Genomic DNA, 20,900 nt, shown 5'->3' with positions numbered 1-20,900 from the left:
TTCACAACAAACATTAAGAGAAGGAACAAAATACTAGCAATTAATGAAAGAAGCATCAATATATTCATAATAATTACAAATTACATAAGAGTTTAGTGGTTACATAAATCCCCCAAAAAAAATGAAATCAGCTCTTCATTGTCATGGAAAGCTTAAGCTTACAAATGTTGAAAATGGAAGAAGGCGAAGACCCAAGGAAGAAGAAGAAGTGTTCTCACAACTCCTAGCCAGCTTCCAAGTGCTTCAGAAGGTAGATATAGTGTTTGGGTGCCTAAAGATTTGGTTCTCTTTGCGTTTCAAATCTAAACAGACCAAATCTTCCACATAAGCAAAGGTGAAGCTCGACCCCTAGACAAGAGCGCTCATGCGCTGGAATTGCGGAGAGAAATGATGCTCAGTACCCTTTAAGGAGCGCTTAGGCACAAGCTTTACCGAGAAGAATGACGCCCAATGCCCTTAGAGTGGGCACCTAGGCGCAAGACTTGCGCATCAAATGGTGCTCAGCGCCCATGAAGAGAGGGCACCCAAGCGCGATGAAGGACTTCACAAGTCATGCTTTTGTTGTTCTTCTTACTTGTCTTGGGTTCTAGTGCCTTAATTTGATGTAGAACTTTCTTCCAAATAATTTAAGCACATAAAAGCAAGGATTATGATCAAATCGACTCATTACAGCTCAAGATATAACTACCTAGAATGACAAAGAAAACTAGGATTTCAAAGGTAAAAAGTTAAGAAAAAGTTGACATTTGTTCTTAATTCAATACCGAATTAATGGTAAAATCTAATGTTATCATTTCTCAACTCAAAATTATAAGACTTTTTTACAGAGGAGAACCACTCAAAGTAGTGCACACACTTCCATCTCTTCCATCAAGAAGACAGAACCACTATAGATGATAGAGGGAGAACGCCTCCATTGCGAGATGAAGATGGTTATGACGTAGTGTACCGTTGGAGATGAAAAATAGATGGTTGTTGCGAGAACACTAGCATGGTTGTGACATGGTGTGTCGTTGGAGATGAAAAAAGGATGATTGTTCGAAGAGCATATTGGAGATTTTTCCCAATTTTAGGGTTTCTAATAACTAGGTTTAGTTTTTGATTTTGGTTTTAGAATGAATTGAATTTTTGTTTTGGTTTAAGAATGAAGAAAGATTGATAAAAAAAAATGAAAAAACTGATAAAACAGAAGATGGGAAAAGAGGAAGTAGATGAACCAAGTCGGGATATTTATCGACAAATTTTTGATATGTTTACCAACAAATATTTCTATTGGTAATTATCGACAGATATTTCTTATATTTTACCAATGAATATTTTCATCGATAATTACTGACGAATATAAAATTTCATCAATAAATATTATAAATTATGTTATTATCGACGAATTTTGATATTTGATAACTCATTGAAAAAAATTATTATTGACGAATTTTTGATATTTTTGACAAAATTTGATATCGATAATATTTTTTTTTTATTTTTTTTATAATATATGTAATAAGACAAATGTGGAATTGATAAAAAAAATATTTGAATATTTTTAAAAGATTAAAATAAGTCATTTTCAATTAAAGTATAATATCACATAAATTTAAGAAAACTAACTTTTCAATAATTTAAATTTGAATGTCAAACTTAATGTCTACATCAGTATTTTTATGAAATATATGTTACGTTGAAAATAAAAATAGTGAAATCTTATCATTAAAACGAGTGTCACATATCACTTATTCTTTTTAAACACTTATTCACATTATTTAACATGCATTAAACAGTTCACGAGTTTCTAAATTTTGTACCATCATCTATACTTTTGCAATCATAATGTTGTTATTTATACATCGTATATATATAAAAGGATAAAATATATTTTTATTCATTTGAAAAAAGTATTTGATTTCAACTTTAATGTATTTGTGTCCTGTTTCTGTAATTTGAAAATGCTATAATTATATTTTTTTGACAATTTATAATTACCAATACCATTAACTATAATTACGTTGAGAATAAAAGTGGAGTATTTTGAAATTAAAGAGATAAAAATAGGTCAAAATTATTTTGAAGGATTAAAGTGAATTTGAAATTTTTTTTACGGACATAAAAAATATTTTACTTCTTTTATATTTATTCCTATTCTTGTTACTTTCATGCTATTCATCTTTTGTTATTATGATTATTTTCGTTTATAATAATTATTTTCATTTCCATAAATTATTTTCTTCTTCCAAAAGTCAACTACACATGATTGAGTCGTGTGGTTGACTTGGACCTTATTGCTTGCGGCAGAATGCAATACATGCCTCAAAGATTATCATGACAAATTTATTAATTGAGTCTTAGAAGGAGCAATGATGTTTTTTTTATTCCTTTTGGAAGACCATTATTCAGATAGCGTGATTAATTAAGATCTAATGAAATATAATTATTAATTTCAATAAAAAGTTCACCAATTAATTTATGTCCTTTTAAATTTGTGTGAAAATATACAAATACTATTTTCCAATATTTTTATTTTAATATTTTTTGGATAATTTGTAAACAAAACTTTAAAAGAAAAATATTAGAATCTGAAAAATTCTTCGCATACTAATTAGTGACATCATTACAAAAATCTATAATTTTTTCAGAAATTATTTTTAATGTTTTTGGCAGTTTTAACTCTTAAAAAATGTTTTCCGTTGTTGCAAAAATCGTCGAAAAAAACGATGTTGCTAAATAATTAACGGCAATTTTAAAATAAATCGTCACAATTTCTCTAGATAAACAGGCAGAAAATAACATTTCCTAAAATATATTATTTTTGTAATGCATTATTGTATTATTATTTTTTTTTCAATAAAACCAATTAATATCCTTCCTTTTAAGAATACATTACTAAAAATCGATTTGAAGTGACATTATAATTTATAACTAAGTATATCATATAATTTGTGATAAAATGGTGGAACATGTGGCTAAAAAATAAAAGGAAAGAAAAAAAAAAAGAGAAACCTATCTTTCTAGTGGAAAGTGAAATAACATGAATCATATTGTTTTTCAAATAGCATACGTTTTCTATTTGTGATAGTAAAACCCAATATTATGTGTGTTTCGGTTGAATTGGTTTGAGGGTCGGTCATCCTTCCTTGCTCAGTTCTCTTTTGATTTTTAATTTGATGGATTGTTGACCTACAGTTTTAACGCTCAAGTTATATATGTATCATAGAGAGGTAACTATTTTATTAGGATAGAAAATGACGTTTTTATCTGAACATCAATTGTATATTTATTGGACTTATGGCAATCAAACACATTAACACATTGATTAATCATTAACGTATTATATTTTTAAGTAATCAAACCTCACAATCAATATTAATACTGTATATTTGTAAAATGTAAGACAATCTGACCCATTAATACTTGTTAATGTATTTACTAACTGTCAATAAATGACTATTAATTTTAATTGATATATTTCATATAGTACACTATGCATGTTAGCATCTAATCTAATGTTAATGGAGTGCTTAAAATTGCATCTTCTAAAATATCTAATGGATGTTTGTTCATCCTTAGTTACCCCTTTAGTGCATTATAAACGAGATGGACTTTTTTTAGCATTATCATCAATAAATTATCAAAAACGTTCTTGAAAAAGTTATCATCTTCAATATTGAAGATTCTATCCTATGCTTACAGAGAAGTTTACAAAAACTGAATATACTCAATAAGTTAAATAGTAAAAATGTATATTAAAAGTCCATGAAGTTAAATCTGATAATAACAAAGTAAAATAGTTATCATTTATAAAGAATTATAAATTCATGACAAGTTTAATTGAAAATTACGTCTTACAAATTAAAGAATTATGTCTTAAACTCATCCCAAAGTTTAATATAAAGAATTATATGTTACAAATTATCCATAAGAAAAAAAAAATACTTGAAACATCATAAGTATTCATAAAAATATATTTGGGATTTTTTTTATACTTGTTGAAATCTATAGATACCAATAAATATTTTCATATTTATTTAATTTTAAATAAAATTATTTAAAAAATAAATTTAAATAAATAATAATAATTTTTAAGTACCATTCAAATCAAATTATTCAATAAAAAAAATAATACAAATAAATTTGGTTTACTAAAAAGTAAATTTATGAGTTGTGTCAATATATAAAATTTTAAAAAATTAATTATTTACAAAATAACTCTAATTTCATAGAGATTAAAATATATGAAGTTAAATTTTATACATATTTTCATAATTAATATTTCTTGAAGTAATTATTTTATTTTGATAAATTTAAAAAATAAATATTAAAAAAAATTTACAAGTCATAGAGCAAAAAGGTGTTAAGAATGTTAATTTGTATATTTCTTTATATCTTCATAAATTTTATTTGTCTAGACTCGTTATTATTTAGAACATTAAGTAATGTGCTTTGATTTTGACCTATTATAAGATCAATCTTTATTAAATATTTTCTAATTTTAATAAATTTCCGAAGAGATGAGTAAAATGTGATCAACATCATTAAAAAATTTGACATGAAAAAATAATTACTAAATAGAAATTTGGTTGAGTTAAAGCTTACATTAACATTTTATTTGACTACATTTAACCTAAACAAGTCGGTACGTAATTCTGTAACCCATGGTTAATAACTCTTCATCTTCATTGTATTTTGGATAATGATATTTAGACAACATTTTTTTGACAACATTTGAACATTGATTATGTATCAATCTGTGATTGGTCAAAAATTACTCCATAATTATGTTTATGATTATTATTATTGAATGTAGAGTAATTTTTGACCAATCACAGATTGATACATAATCAATGTTCAAATGTTGTCAAAAAAATGTTGTCTAAATATCATTATCCTTGTATTTTTACGTATTAGTACATTGTATCTATACTCTTTTGTCATGTAACTTTCAATTGACATATTCCATCTCCTAATTATTTGTAAGCATTTTGATATTTTTTTCAATGTACGAAATATTCACACCAAGTTGGTTTATAGTTTGGTGAAATAGATTCTCTTGGTTGATTTTGTTAATGATGATTAGCCAAATTAAAGGTATATGTGTTTCACATTACCCGATTTTAAGGATGCACTACCTTTCAACTCATACCATTGATGCAATCGTTGACCATACAACGTGTTCATTATCAATCATATTCACATTCATTCTTTTATATATATTGAAAAATGCACTTCAAACTTAATTCAAATTCTTTTTAAATTAAATGTAACAGTTTTTAAATCAGAAATTAAATATTTGTAAGTGATTTTATAACCATGACTGTAAACATATTTACCCCATTTTTGGTGTCAGGATAAAACATGTCTGAACGTACGCATGCATAATTATTAAAGCTGATTTTGGTGAATTATGGTACCAAATGAAGTTGGAATATGTGGATACCAACGTTCTTCAAAATCTTCCTTGTCTTCGCAATACTCTCTTATGATGTCTTTACCTTCATCAAACATTTAAGGTTCTTTGTCATACTCCAAACCCAACACACTTTTCTCTCATTTCTCAAATTTTTCACACTACACATTTTATTCGCTCTTAAAACTGTCACCTTTGATCCCAACCATTAATTTGATCCAACGGTATACAAATATGGTTCAGAAGACCTGAGAATAAAAAAGGTAGGAGAAGATCCGGTTCCCATATCTCTACCTCTCAGTATTTTTTACCGTATTTTACAAACGGACCAAAATCCAAGAGAAAATCTTAAGCAGATAAAAAATATTGTTTTTTTGTGGGTTTGATTCCCGTACACTATTCATATACATACAGTAAGTTTCTATGTTGTAATATGTAGTTTATTCTAAAAAGCTATTCAGAAAAAAATATTAAAAATATGTTGAAAACAATTTACGATTAAGTGCTTATTTTGGCTTATTCCCAACTTGCAAAACACGTTAAATGGAATCCTTGTCTCACTGTGAATCCATGTTTAATGTGCTGCAATGTGAATACAAACATATTCTATATTATAAGGTATTCTTCAACAATTATATATAAATTCTCATGATATAAAATAAGTTCAAATTTATTATAAATAAAAACTTGCATTTAAGAAGTTTGTTTGAGTCTTCAAGCTAAAATGAAAGAAGTATGATTACTCAACTTTGAAAATCGAGAGACTTCTCACATGTTTCTTATCTTAGAGAAAAACACGATTCTTCCTATGTTTTGAAATATGCATGCTTCTGTCGACATTCTCCATCTTTCTCCTACTTTTATATTTTCATTAGGGTTATATCGTCCACATAATTAATCAAAATATATATATATATATATATATATATATATATATATATATAGTTTTATACACTATTATTTTTTAGTTTATTTAATCTAATATACAAAAATGTTTCGATTGTAGGATTGAGAAACAATCGTCCTGTTTTAATTTGTTTTGTATCACGATCACTGTTGTTTGATATGTAAAAAAAGATTCTGACACTTAAGTTAAATATGTTTTTCAACAAGGTCTTAATGAATTGAATTATGTCGAGAAGTCTCTTTACATCGACATTAAACTTATATTTATAGAGTTTATGATAATCAAACTTATTAATTGATTATTATTGATTGTTAATGTGTCTACTAATAGATTATAAGTGATTGTTACACAATTAGTTAACCTTTAACTACTTTCAACGACTGTCTGTCCTGATCGTCGTACCTAATCGGTTAGCAATTCATCTCATCGTGTACCGGCCGACACACCATACAATACAATAAATATGTTAATAATGGAAAGAAAATTGTCCATTAGGTTAATATGTGATAAATTCAAAGCGTAAATGATTTGATAAAATATTTAGAATGGTTTGATTGGAAACTCAGCCAATGTTGAAGGGAAACCTACCCACCACACCGACTCGTGTTGTGTGACATGAAGTCCTATAACTCTATATTCGTCATTTTGTTCTTTTGTAATCTTTGGTTGATACCAACACAACCATTTCTCTAAATGTCTTTACTCTCATATTGATACGATTTTCCCCCATTTTTGGTACGTAGCTACCCATTTTCCAATTGCTTCCTTCCAAAAGCTGCCTCTTCATAACTTTTGTCACAACATGAAATGTCCATTTTTGTAAGTACTTCTATGTTTTTAATGCCTTTATTTTATTTTTTTAATCATTTTTCACCCCACTTTAACTTTTTTTTATTACCCTATTTCTCAAATTCATTCAATTTCTCAGATATTTTATTGGCATACTATGGTGATGGAGAAAAATGGTATTCCGAGACTAGAAACATAGCATGGTGGACAAGACTTTTGTAGTTTCTTCTGCTTTTACCTTTCATAATTTGCATTAACTTCTTAATGCTTTTTAACTAACCGACTTTGAGTTGGGGGTTACGATGGTGGAGTGTTTGTTTGAATTTAAGCATTTGAGAACAAAAATTATTATAACTTCAAAGTTAATTAGCGTTTAAGTGCATTTTATCTTTAAATAATGTTGAAGATTCTACGTATGAAATTTCAACACACCTAAAAAAACAATATCAATTGTTAAGTAGTATTATATGTTAAATTTATTAGTTGATATCTTTTATATTTTTATTTTATTTTCAGTCAAATTCTTTACTTAGTTGATACTCATTGAAGTGAAAATAGTGTTTTTTTTTATATTGTTTAAATGTAACTTAAAGAATACCTAAAGCATATTTTATGGAACTCATCCCTTCATTGATAAGTGAAGCATGTAAGATGAAGTATTATTGAAAAGAAAAAAGTAAAAAAAAAAAAATTGAATGAAAAGGTGTTGTTTAGGTAAGAAGAAGTATGATTTTGCTTGTTATTATTAACTTTATTTATTATTTTTTTCTTTATGATTGTGTTAAACAAAATAATTAAGGATATCACACCAAATAAAACATGTGAATTTTTTTATAAATATATATAAATAATAAGCATAAATATTTGACTATTTATATCATAATCCAAACAGATATAAAAAAAAAAAAAAGTAATTTGCTTATAATGTATAATTACTACAATCCACCCTACCCTTTGATCTCTAATTATGAACATGTTTAAAGTAAAATTTCACACAAGAGTATCACATAATCGTTTCTTGAGCATTTCAATTAATTAAATCTAATCATCATTTCATTCTTCATAATCATTATCCTTCGTAATCTGTGGAGGATGACATTATAGCATTACTCTCAGTATGAAGTAAAAAAGGCCAAAAAGTCATTGGGAAACGCTTTTCTGCTCCGTCACAAAAGACAAATACCATTACAATTTGGACCATTAATTAATTAGGAAAGCTTAATTAAAAATAGTATTTTTTTTTCTTTCTTAAATATAACAAAAATAAGTAATTCTACAATGGTTTAAAATGTGACTTAAATTTATTTAATTTTTTAACTTAAAAAAAAACCTTTTTAATTATTCTTTTTGTAAAGTCTTGAGCCTTAAAAGCCTATTTCCTTTCTTTTCTTTTATTCCTCTCTATTTTTAGTTGTCTTATTCTTTTTTTCTTTATCGTTTTTTTCTTTAAAAATCAATTAACTCTTTTTATCCCAATTATCGTTTTTTTTTTCAAAATCAAATTATATAGTGTATTAACAAACAAGTCCATGATCATTTTATTTGGAATAAATTTCAATTTAGATTAAATTTAATCTTCTTTTTCATATTTATTTTCAATATTAGTTAAGTTAGTTAATTGATATTGTTTAATTTTTATTTTTGACTAAAATTGAAATTGTTTGATTATGTTGTCTTCATAGGATTTGGTAATTTTTTTTCAACTTTTTATATAGTCATGATTTGTTATGTTATTAATTCAGTTACTACTATTTATGTTAATTTGAATTTGTTTTGGATTCTTGATGGAATAAATTTTAAGAATAGGAAAGAGAATATGACAATTGTTTTTTATTGTATGGATTTTAATAGTAAGGATTAAAAATTTCATTTGTTTTATAGATTCAAGTACCTTTAAGAGAAAAGAAATTATGAGAAATGAGATCATTCAAATTGTATCATTATATGAACATTAAATGTGTCATTCTTAAGGCCTAAATTTTTTAAGAGTACGGTTTCTAATGAGATAACAAGATTCTCTTGTTGAAATTGAAAAATACTATTAGAATAGTTTTGAAGCAATAAATAAACGAATAAATAGTCGAAATTTATACATAAATATTATTAGTTTATAATTAAGCCCGTACATATATAATATTTAATATTATTACTTTAAAAACATTTGTATTGCTTAAATTTGAACATCATTATTATATCTATGTATCTCTCTATATATATCATAAAAAAAATATTCATTTTTAAAATAACTTTATTTTTAATATATAAATGAGTTCTATATTAAATCCATCTTAATATTTTGGACCCATTAATATAAAATTTTATTTATCTCTCAATATAGTTATAGTTTTATTGAAGGGAATTCTCAAGAACCAAATAATGCATATACTATGCAAAGTTGGATTTTCAAATAGCTTAAACCATTGGTGTATTTAATTGAATTTAGAAAATGACTCACAACAAAAGGTATTTTATTTTATGAAATCCCCTTCATTGTTTTTTAAAAAAAAAAGTTAATTTTTTATTTTTACGTAATAATAATTTATTTACTTTCTTATTTTTAACCAATAACTGTAGGGAAACATGAGAATTGTTCAAATTGTCAGAATACAAGAATTATAAATCTAAGTCACTAAATCATTTAAATGATATCAAGTCCACAAATCAGTTAGTGTGAATCTTTAAAAAAAATACAGATTTCTCTTTTAATATTATCCATTTAAATAAAGAATAATTTTATTATTTTTGTTTCTTATAATAACTGACAGTTGTTAGATGCTAATCTCTGTTAATAGTGAAGACTGTAAAAAAAAAAAAAGATGATTACAGAATGCATTACAAAAAGTGTGCTAGAAAAATATATTCCTAACATATATTTCATTATTTTAAAAGGATAAAAGATAAAAAATTATGTGTGAGAATACGAAAATATATTCTCTTTTTTGAAAGAGAGAGAAGCTGTGCCTATATAATGGTGAATCCTTCTCTGTTTTCTCCAATAAGGGGCCTTGGCTTTTCCTTCATCCTCTCTCTTGAACTTATTCATTTCTCTCTCACTCTCTGTTTTTCCTCTGTTTCTCTCAAACCATACCTTTTATTATTCCCATTATTTTAGTATTAGAAACTAGTTTTGCATTGTTAATACAATGGCCATAGACTGCATGACAAATATACAAACCATGTCTCAGCCACAAAAGCAGCAGCAGCAGCAAGACCACAAAGAAGATGAAACTCCATTGGTTTTTGATGCCTCACTTCTAAGGCACCAACTCGACCTACCAAAGCAATTCATTTGGCCTGATGAGGAGAAGCCATGCATGAATGTGCCTGAGCTTGTTGTCCCTCTCATTGACCTGAGGGGATTCCTCTCTGGTGACCCTGTTGCCACAATGGAAGCTGCAAGAATGGTTGGTGAAGCATGCCAAAAGCATGGTTTCTTTCTGGTAGTCAACCATGGGATTGATGCCAACTTAATCTCTCATGCTCATAGCTACATGGATGACTTCTTTGAGGTTCCCCTGCCTCAGAAACAGAGAGCTCAGAGGAAAACAGGGGAACACTGTGGCTATGCCAGTAGCTTCACTGGCAGATTCTCTTCCAAGCTTCCATGGAAAGAGACACTCTCTTTTCAGTACTCAGCTGAGGAGAAATCATCCACTATTGTCAAAGACTACTTGTGCAACACATTGGGTCAGGAGTTTGAGCAATTTGGGTAAGTGGGTGACCAAAAGCATTTCAACATTTTTTTTTTTCTTTAACTGTATGCTGAAACTGTGTGTGTGTTTTCCATTGTAAAACAGGAGGGTTTACCAGGACTATTGTGAAGGCATGAGTAATCTTTCTTTGGGGATAATGGAACTTTTGGGAATGAGTCTTGGTGTTGGAAAAGCATGTTTCAGAGAGTTCTTTGAAGAGAACAACTCAATAATGAGGCTGAATTACTACCCTCCTTGTCAAAAACCTGACCTGACTTTGGGCACAGGACCTCACTGTGACCCAACATCTTTGACCATTCTTCACCAGGATCAAGTGGGAGGCCTCCAAGTTTTTGTTGAAAATGAGTGGCATTCCATTAGCCCAAATTTCAATGCTTTTGTTGTCAACATAGGTGACACCTTCATGGTATGTTTGGTCTCTCTCTTTGAATGCACCAATGAATGAGGTTCAAGTGTGGTCAAAGATTTGTTGTGTGATGTTGTTCTTATTGAAGCTTGTTTCACTTTCTTTTTGTGTAGGCTCTCTCCAATGGGAGGTACAAGAGTTGCTTGCATAGGGCAGTGGTGAACAGCAAGACAACAAGAAAATCTCTTGCTTTCTTTTTGTGTCCAAAAAGTGATAAGGTGGTGAGTCCACCAAGTGAATTGGTGGATGACTTGACCCCAAGGATGTACCCAGATTTTACATGGCCTATGCTGCTAGAGTTTACTCAGAAACACTACAGAGCTGACATGAAAACCCTTGAAGCATTCACCAACTGGCTTCAACACAAAAGGACCTGAAATCTCAACCACATCAATGCCATATTATTTATTAGCCTTTTGATATTCCCATATGAAAAATGAATAGTGACATGTGCCAAGTGGAACTGTATTTGATGGCGGAAAGCACTTCAAGGAAAAGGGCAGCAGCAAAAAGGCACTGAGAATGAAAAATCAGAAGAAAATTCATATTTTCTTCATGTGATTAGTGATTAGTAGTAATGAACAAAACGAGGGATATATAATATTTATAAGGAATCCATAAGAAACAATTGGCCAGCTAATTTTGTAATTTTTCTTTGGTGATATAGAAAAGCTTTATTATTAAACTTGCAACATTTCTTTTCTTTTCTTTTCTTTTCAAGTGCATCACCCCATGGTAACAAACCCAAATAAACTTTCTTTATGGCATTATGAGAAAGACTCGATATTCTGTCAAATCAAATCCCAGTAACTCTCCATGCATTCTTCATTCCTTCATCAATCTTGTATTATATGTCTCTTGCACCATTAAACAAGAGCAACAATAATAACCTTCTTAAGCATTGATTTTGCAGGATGATAAGCTGTAAAAAGCAATTTGCATATATAATTGTTGAGCAAAAGGAAGGGAAATAACTGAGATTCCGCATTTTAGAAGGTGTTTTTTGACTGATTCGAAGAAAACGAAGGTTAACACCTAATGAATCCAAAAGGGTAGTTAAATTAATGAAGAGGATGGCATAAGAAGTGCAATAATCTTTGGTCTTAAGGAGTTGGAAGTATGTGAGAGAAAGGTTAAAAAGGAGGAAATAGATCCAATAAAAGATGTGGCCCACAATTTGAATGATTCGGAGGAATAGGGAGCTAAAATCCATTGAGGATTGGCATAGATCTCATTTGCAATTTCTGCAACTTCAAGCACTTGTTTTTTGGTTTTATTATCCTGATTTTTCATACCTGGAAATTTGGAGGGTTCTGTAATTTAGAATGCAAGCCAACGCTCACTACAATCCTCCCAGCACCTGTCTTGAGATGCTGCAACATTCTCCTCACGATACTTTAATCATTGCCCTTCAAAATTATATTAAATCACAATGTATAAAACAAACAAACAAACATCATCTCCAAAAGGATCTCTCTCATCTCCCACCATCACCTTTCTCTATTTCAACTTCTTACTTTTTCTAAAATTTCATATCTTTTTTATAACATATTTTTATATTCATTGATAAAATGGTTATAAAGATGTAAAATTTTATAACCATTTTATGCTTACACAAGATGAATTAATTATTATATGTGTTTCACAAAGCGTTTAATCTAGATCGAATATACAATTGGTAAATGGAAATTTAATAAAACGGTTTAATAAATAATACAACTATATTAAAAAAAATTAAGAGCAAATATTTTTCACATATTTTTCTTTGTATATATACAATTAAATAAAAAAAGTATGATTAAGTATATTTATATAAATAAATGTAAGATATTGAAAAAATATAAAATATGTTGATAATTAGTTTTATTTTTGAGTAGGTAGTTTTATCGAAACATTTGATTCATTGACACATACCTGTAAATGACAGTTTGAAGGGTTGTAACAACATATGAGAATGTGACATAAATCTATGTATCTATCCATCCAAGAATGTCAACATGTTCTTTAAAGGTTACATTCATCTTTTTTCATTTTGACACCATAAAACACCAAACATTGAAGAAAATGACATGTCATACGAAAAAAAAAAAAGAAAATTATTACGATGAAGCAAATTCATTGTGAAATAATAAAATTGTGAAAGAAAAAATATATAGAGAGAGAGAGAGTGTGTGAATTTACAAATGGACCCTTTTATAGATTGAGTTTTAGTGTTTGGTTTATGGCTATGGAAAGGCACACAGCCGCCACAAGTAAGGACAATGACAGTCCCATTCCCGTACTCTCTTCCAAAAGGCCCGCATCACGTGGAAACCATCTGTTGTTTCTTCTGCCATCGCCTTCTAATCCAACTCTCTGCGTTATATATGGTCATAAACAAATAAAACTTCTCAAAATTTAAATTATGCATTAAAAAAAAAAAAACATTTGTGTATGAAGCACAACAACTATGCTCTCTTGAAAAACGACATTTCTTAGGATTTCTGTCACAGATACCTCCTCTCCTCACCTATCTGTACCATTCTTGTTCTCTAGTTACTTTCATGGTTCTTTTGTTTTCATCTTCATGTTCTCCTTTTTCTTCTTCTTTAAACAAATCATTAAACAATCTACATACAAACCCTAATTTATGTTAAGTCTATCGAGACAAATCTATCGAGAAAAGATTTACGTGACAGACACAAACATTAATGAGAAATGAGTCCAATTATATAAAGAATTGACAAATTAATTTATAGATCTTTCGTCTTTATATACTATTCTACTTTTTTATTTCTATTTAAAGTGAGACTTACACTTATAATTGAATTCTCAAGAACTTAATCATCTCATCAAATATCATATATTTGTATTACTATAACACCAAACTCTCACCAACTTAATTTAGTGTTTATAGGGCATCCTTATAATCTAGGGTTTGCCACCCCTTAACAATCCTGGTAGTGATTGAAATCCCACCATTAAAACGTGCATAACCCTAGGAATATCCATCCCTTCTGCACAAAACATTGCCCATTCATGGTAAGCAAGGAACCCCACTCCCCTATGAGAAGAGGACAACCCTTCGCCAAGACCTAATGCCTCTCCCTTCTGTATTCTCATCATGACAATAAATGGACTCCATGATTAATTTAAGAAAAATGTTTCTTTACAACTGTTTATATAATAATTTACTATTGATTTGTTTCAAATGTATAATTCGATAAAATAATAACACATAATTTAATTTTAAAAAATTATTAAAAAAATTATTATTAACATCTCATAATTCTAAATTTAACTTTTAAAACAACGTATCAAAGTTTAAATGAATCTAAATTTCACATTAAATAAAAAAAATTAAACATAGTAAAGAATTATAAATTTATTAAATTTTAAAATATTGAAAATGATGACAATCATTTAAATAAAATGAGTTTATTTTTATATTAGTGTTGTATTTTTTAATAATTTTCTAAATATTCATCGCATACACCAACTTAATCATTTATTACATTCATTCTCTTCATGCAAAATGAGTATTGGAGAAGGTGTTAAGTGGAGTTAAAAGGATTTGGATTCATTTTGTAGAAGCATAATTGGTTCATAGAGAATATGTAAATCTCGGTTTTGATAAGGACAAATCTTCTCCTAATTTAAATCCTGGTTTTGAAAAATGGTTGCTGCCATTTTCGTTCAAATTTGTAACCTTTGAAGTGGCACAAAAATGGCAACAAGTGTCAATCTTATGCTCTATCATCAATTTTATTACTTCCACAAATCAATGCCTTTTTCTTTTTACGTGTATTTAATTTGTATTATTAAATACAGACAAGGACAAACTTTGCTCGTTTTCATTGGTAATCGTATATATTCTTATTTTTTGAAAGAAGATAACACACCAAAGTAAAAAAGAAATCGTATATGAGCAATAACAACTGTAATAGGATGCAATTGCAAAATGACAATCTCAATCTCATTGAATCTCAAAAATTTATCTTTATCTGCTAGCTAGAGCTCTAGGGATACTGCAATTTTTTTGCAGCAGTTGATTGAAATATATGTTTTTGTCCTATCTCATAATTTTCATTACTTGCAAACGACAAAATTTCAATAATTTTTGCATTACCATCTAGCTATATATATTAAATAAATTATAGATTTGAGCATGGAAAATAGGAGTACCACTGCAACCTCCAACTACCCTTGTTGATTATATATAATAATTATATTTTAATTTGATTATAGTACACACAACATGGGATAATTATTGTTTAATGCATAAGCCAACATCACTTACAAGATTAGGTCACTCCTCTGTTGCTAAGTTGGCCATTTGAGCACCATTAGGACCACAAAATGACAACAAAATTCAAGCTTTTATCCCTACCAAAATAAAATACTTAAAATCAGAATTGCTTTTATAATTTTTTGCTTCAAATCTCATTCCATAATTACGTGCCAGGATGTCCAACACCCATAACGGTTTAATCAAACGCACCAAATCTTATTTCTTCTATGCTTTTGTCGTTTCTTTTGTTAGATTGTGTTCAAGGAGAGTGATGAAATATGCAACAAGAAAAAAAAAAAAAACACAAATATATAGATATGTTTGAAAGATATATATCGTGTGGGTGAGCTTGCGAGAATGGCTTCCATTCGTTGCTTTTGTTTCTTTTCTTGTTTTTAAGACAAATAGGAATTGACTACACGAAAAAGATACAAGTACTATTACCTATCGCATGTTAAGCAAGGAACGTTTGAAGATATGCAAATTCGAGTATCTATACACATATACAAAAATAAAATAAGATAAGTATCTCCAAGTATTTCATTTTTTTCTTTTTTAGTATGTAAAAAATAATAATAGTAAATAGTTAAAACCATATTATTAAAACCAATTTAGTATTTAATTCACAAATTAATTACAATTTTATATTTATAATAAAAAAAATATTTTAAACATCAATAACTTTTAGTTTATAAAATAATATTTAGATTCATCGATTATTATTTTATTAGACATCTTAAAATATTAAATAGACAAATGTAATCCATTTCAGTTCCCATATAGCTAAGTTCTTCTCAACCAATCAATTATAATACAGATTCAAAACTATCACCAAAGGTGTGTGCAATAGTTTTTAGATAAGAATAATCATAAAATTGAGGTGGGAAAAGATGCATATATATTGTTATAATAAAACCATGAATTTTTTTATTTTTTTTTATTTCATATCCTCTTTATGTGTTTTGTTCTTTAAGTAATAACACGCACGTACACTTGTCGATAATTTTTCAAACTTTCGATACTTCTTCAACATGAAAACCTCAAGAGCAGTGTTTTTTTTTTTCTTTTTTTCACAGCTCCATGTGCAAGATATAGATATATACATGAATCACTTCTAGAAGACAAGAAGTAATAAACTAACTACACTGTGTTTATACAGTGAATTTAGTCAGATTGACAAAGTTGTTTGGTGTTGGTGACACACGTGATATTCTACCCCAAACAATAGCTCGAAGTAGATGATAAGGTTTTGAGTAAAACCGAAGTTTTAGTTTGTTTCAATGCATGAAAAAAAAAACATTTATATTTTGTCTGTTGTTTTATATATGATAGTGTTGGAAGTTTCATACTAATTAGATAAGACTAATTTATAATATATATATATATATATATATATATATATATATATATATATATATATATATAAATGGAATGAAAAACGAGATGGGTTAAACTTGAAGTCTACTAGACATTCTGTTCTACTCGTTGTCAGACATTCTCACCTTATAAGTCAGTTTTGTGAAAATGAATTAGATTTCAAATCCATTTACTAATAGATAGAATTAAAAGCATGGTCCATTGTTATTTGTGGATGATTATAATTGATATCATCAAGACAGTGGCATGTTTAAGACACTTGTTAAACAAATCATAGAGTTCTTGATTAATACGCAGCTTGACTAGTTTGTCTGATGTTAGAAAAACTTGTGTCATTAACAACATTGTAGTGAGTTTTTAATTACTTGTGATGTGTATGCTCTTTTGTTTGTGGGTGAAGTTGACAAAGATAGAAGTTCGAAGAAACTTTCAAGATGGTTGGTTCAGTGCAGAAGAACAATGCAAACATAAAATAAAGCATGTTTCACGTCTTAATATCTTTATCTTTTTTTTGTGTTGTTTTTTCTCTTCTTTTTTTTTTTTCCTTTGACTTACTTCCAAAATACCCCTTACGTAATCCTTCAATGATGATATACTTGAACGTGATTCACTTATTTTTAATAATTTTTTTTTAACACACTTGTTTGATGACATGAATTTTAAACCAAAATTAACTTATTAATCATATGTTTATTAGATTAGATATTGAATGCTCGACTTAAGTTTCATTGGGTTAATGGCTAGATTATATTTTTAATTTTTTTTGTCATTATTTTGTATTTATTCTTTCATATGTTTTCCTTCCAATAGAGCAAAAACGTTACGTAGCGAAGCTTACTCCATAGAAAAGCATTCGCATTTGTTTTGGGTCAAACTAAAACAATACAGACGATAGATTCTGCTTTTGGCAGCCCTTTTTCACTTTTCCCACCCCAGAAATGTTTCAAAATTAATTATTGGTATTTTAAAAGTGAATATTTTACGTGTATAAAGTTTTAATGATTCATTAACATGTGGGTCTCACATGCATTTGAATAAATACAACGATCATCCTTTTATTTACTATTTGCAATCTAAATTATTGACATGTGAGACACATACTTGAATTTGTGCAATTTGGATTCTTGAGTTGGCATAATCTCAATCTTGTATTTTTATTGACAAAGGCTGTAATCACTCGGTTGCATTATTTTCTTTTCCTAAGAACATGGGTCTATTCTTTATTGTTGTATATTGCACTGATCATTTTTACAACTTTTCAGGAAAAAGATTTTTCGTCAATTTATGTTTTAAAAATTTATAATTATGTCCCATTACTCAATATAAGAAAAAAAAATTCTCTTGGTTCCTAACTAGACTAGAAACTTAATCGATCAATATAAGAAAAAAAAAAAAAAAAAAAAAAAAAAAACTCACACCTTATACAAGCACAGCTTAGCCAAGTTGGTTCCATTTAAACATAAAGTTCAGTGGCGATACAAAGAAGTCCACATACTCTTACATAGTAAAATATGCATGTCAGTCCAAATAGATTATGTCTTTCTACACCCCCATAATTTCTTTCTTTTTCTACCTTTGTGAGGTGTAAAAAAAAGTTCAAATTGATTATGAATATGAATATAAGTATAATCTGAAATATCTTTTCAAATTCATAAATACATCTTGGATTACAAAAAATTATAAACACATTGGATTATATAATCACTGAATTTCATTTTGAGATAAAAAATATTTATTTTCTATTATACAATTCATAACTCATAGGAATTCATATTATGTAATCTTAAATAAAATTTCAAATTATGCATTATAGAATAAAGAGTGGTTGACAAAAGGATGAAGCATATAAGTTTTGGGACATTGAGAAAAAACATCTTGAGTCATATGAATTAGATACAGATGAAAAAGAATACTTGTAAAAGACAAAAGATAAAGAGAAGAATAATCCTCAACTTGAAGATTTGGTTAAGACATGACAACAATCCCGAGGATTATCATTAGACAATGATATTGGAGATGTCTCAAAAGAGATAAGTACTAGAAGAAACATACCAAATTTTTATATGATTGTGGTTTTTGTTTCACAGTTATAACCTAAGAATGTGAAGGAAGCTCTTCAAGATGATCCATAGTGTATGGAAATGTAAGAAGAGCTAAATCATTTTGAAAGAAATTAAGTGTGGAAATTAATCCCTAGAGAAAACACTCATCAAGTGATAGAAACTATATGGATGTTCAAAAACAAACTGAATGAAGATAGGAATATAACCAAGAACAAAGCTAGGATTGTTGCACAAGACTATAGTAAAGAAGAAGGTATTAACTATGATGAAACATGTGCTCCTATTGTCAGGTTAGATGCAATATGCCTATTTCTTGTTGATGCATCTATTATGAAATTTAAATTATATCAAATGGATATTGAAAGGGTTTTCCTAAATGGTTTTCTAAAAGAAGATGTATTTGTTGAACAACCACCTGGATTTGAAGATCATAAATATCCAAATCATATTTAAAGAAGCCCTTTTAGGGATTAAAACAAGCTCCTAAATCTTGCTATGAAAGGCTTAGACATTTTCTCTTAGAAAATGGATTTAATCGAGGAAAAGTTTATGCCACTTTATTTATTAAAAGAGTAGGAAAACATATTCTGCTTACCCAGGTATATGTTGACGATATTATATTTCGGTCAATTAATAAATCACTTTGGGAGGATTTTGTTAAGACTGTGTAGAGTGAATTTGAGATGTCAATAATGAGAGAGTTGACATTTTTCCTTGGTTTACAAATAAAGCAAATGAAAGAATGTACGTTATTTTGCCAACTAAATATTGTAAAGACATCCTAAAGAAGTTCGAAATGGACAAAGCTAAAGAGGTATAACTCCTATGGCAACATCATATTATCTTGAAAGAGATGAATCAGGTATGCTCGTAAACGAAACTCTGTATAAAGGCATGACATGGTTATTGTTATATCTTATTGCAAGTAGGTCAAATATCATGCAAAGTGTTTGTGTATGTATTAGGTACCATGCTAGTTCTAAGGAATCTCATCTCACTGTAGTTAAGTGTATTCTTAAGTATTTTAAGGGAACTGTGTCCTTTAACTTGTGGTAATCCTTCAGGAGTTGAACCTAATTTTGTAGAATTTTCTGATGCAGATGATGGAAGTTGTAAGTTAAATAGAAAAGGCACTAGTGGTACATGTTACCTTTTAAGTAATTCCTTAGTTTTCTGACTTTCTAAGAAAGAAGCATATGTAGTTCTTTTCACCACTAAGACTAAATATATTATTGCAAATAACTTGTGCAAAGAATTCATAATTAAACAACAATTAGATGATTTTGATATATATACCTTCAACATACACCTCATAAATATGATAATATCGATGTCGTCGTAGAATAAGATATTTTCACAATTAACTATATTTATAATAAATTTCATACATACAATTATATATATCAACTTATATACACCAATTTGAAAAAGAAAATATATTATCTTTATCTTATATTTCATTTTAATTCCATAAATACCATAATGATTTAAAAGAAAGAGTTTTGCAACATCTTTAAAAATAGTATAACTAACTTTTCTTGAATGTGTTTGAATTATGGTGAAGGAGTACGACATCAAATGAAAACCTGCATTGCTCCCTTCAAATGGAATTACCATCATAAAGACGATAAAGCTTGAAACTTAATGGTATGGGTCTCGGCAACTGATGGAAAGTTTTCCAGAGTTTGATGCATCATTCGTCTCTCTCCAGGCGTCAGGTTATGCTTATTATGCTTCAACATTCGAAGTCCAAGTAATTATTACTCTAAATTTCCTTAGTTTTACAAATTTATTATCTTCTTACATTTGTAACAACTGAACTGCTGCAATGGAATGCGTAGTTGATAGCAAATTAAGTTTCCAGCTTGTTCTTCTTCAGTGTATTGTGGATATAACATTTGTGGCCATCTTAAGAAACTCTGATTTTATATAATTGGAAGACTTCTTACTTGCTTACGGCTGATGAGAATATCTAGC

At 28.4% G+C, this 20,900-nt stretch overlaps 1 protein-coding gene across 1 annotated transcript; it reads left to right on the top strand.

Annotated features, from left to right (window-relative positions):
* Positions 1 to 10,073: 10,073 nt before the first annotated feature.
* Positions 10,074 to 11,898, top strand: LOC106765230 (gibberellin 20 oxidase 1). Its single transcript, XM_014649777.2, has 3 exons — positions 10,074 to 10,803; positions 10,892 to 11,213; positions 11,327 to 11,898. The coding sequence occupies exons 1-3, from the start codon at positions 10,238 to 10,240 to the stop codon at positions 11,588 to 11,590; spliced, it is 1,152 nt and encodes a 383-aa protein (XP_014505263.1). The 5' UTR covers positions 10,074 to 10,237; the 3' UTR covers positions 11,591 to 11,898.
* The last annotated feature ends 9,002 nt before the right edge of the window (positions 11,899 to 20,900 follow it).

The sequence above is a fragment of the Vigna radiata genome, chromosome 1 (genome assembly GCF_000741045.1).
Source record: "Vigna radiata var. radiata cultivar VC1973A chromosome 1, Vradiata_ver6, whole genome shotgun sequence".
Classification (NCBI taxonomy): Eukaryota; Viridiplantae; Streptophyta; class Magnoliopsida; order Fabales; family Fabaceae; genus Vigna; species Vigna radiata.
The sequence above is the reverse complement of the archived record's forward strand: the minus strand, read 5'-3'. Positions and strand labels throughout refer to the sequence as shown.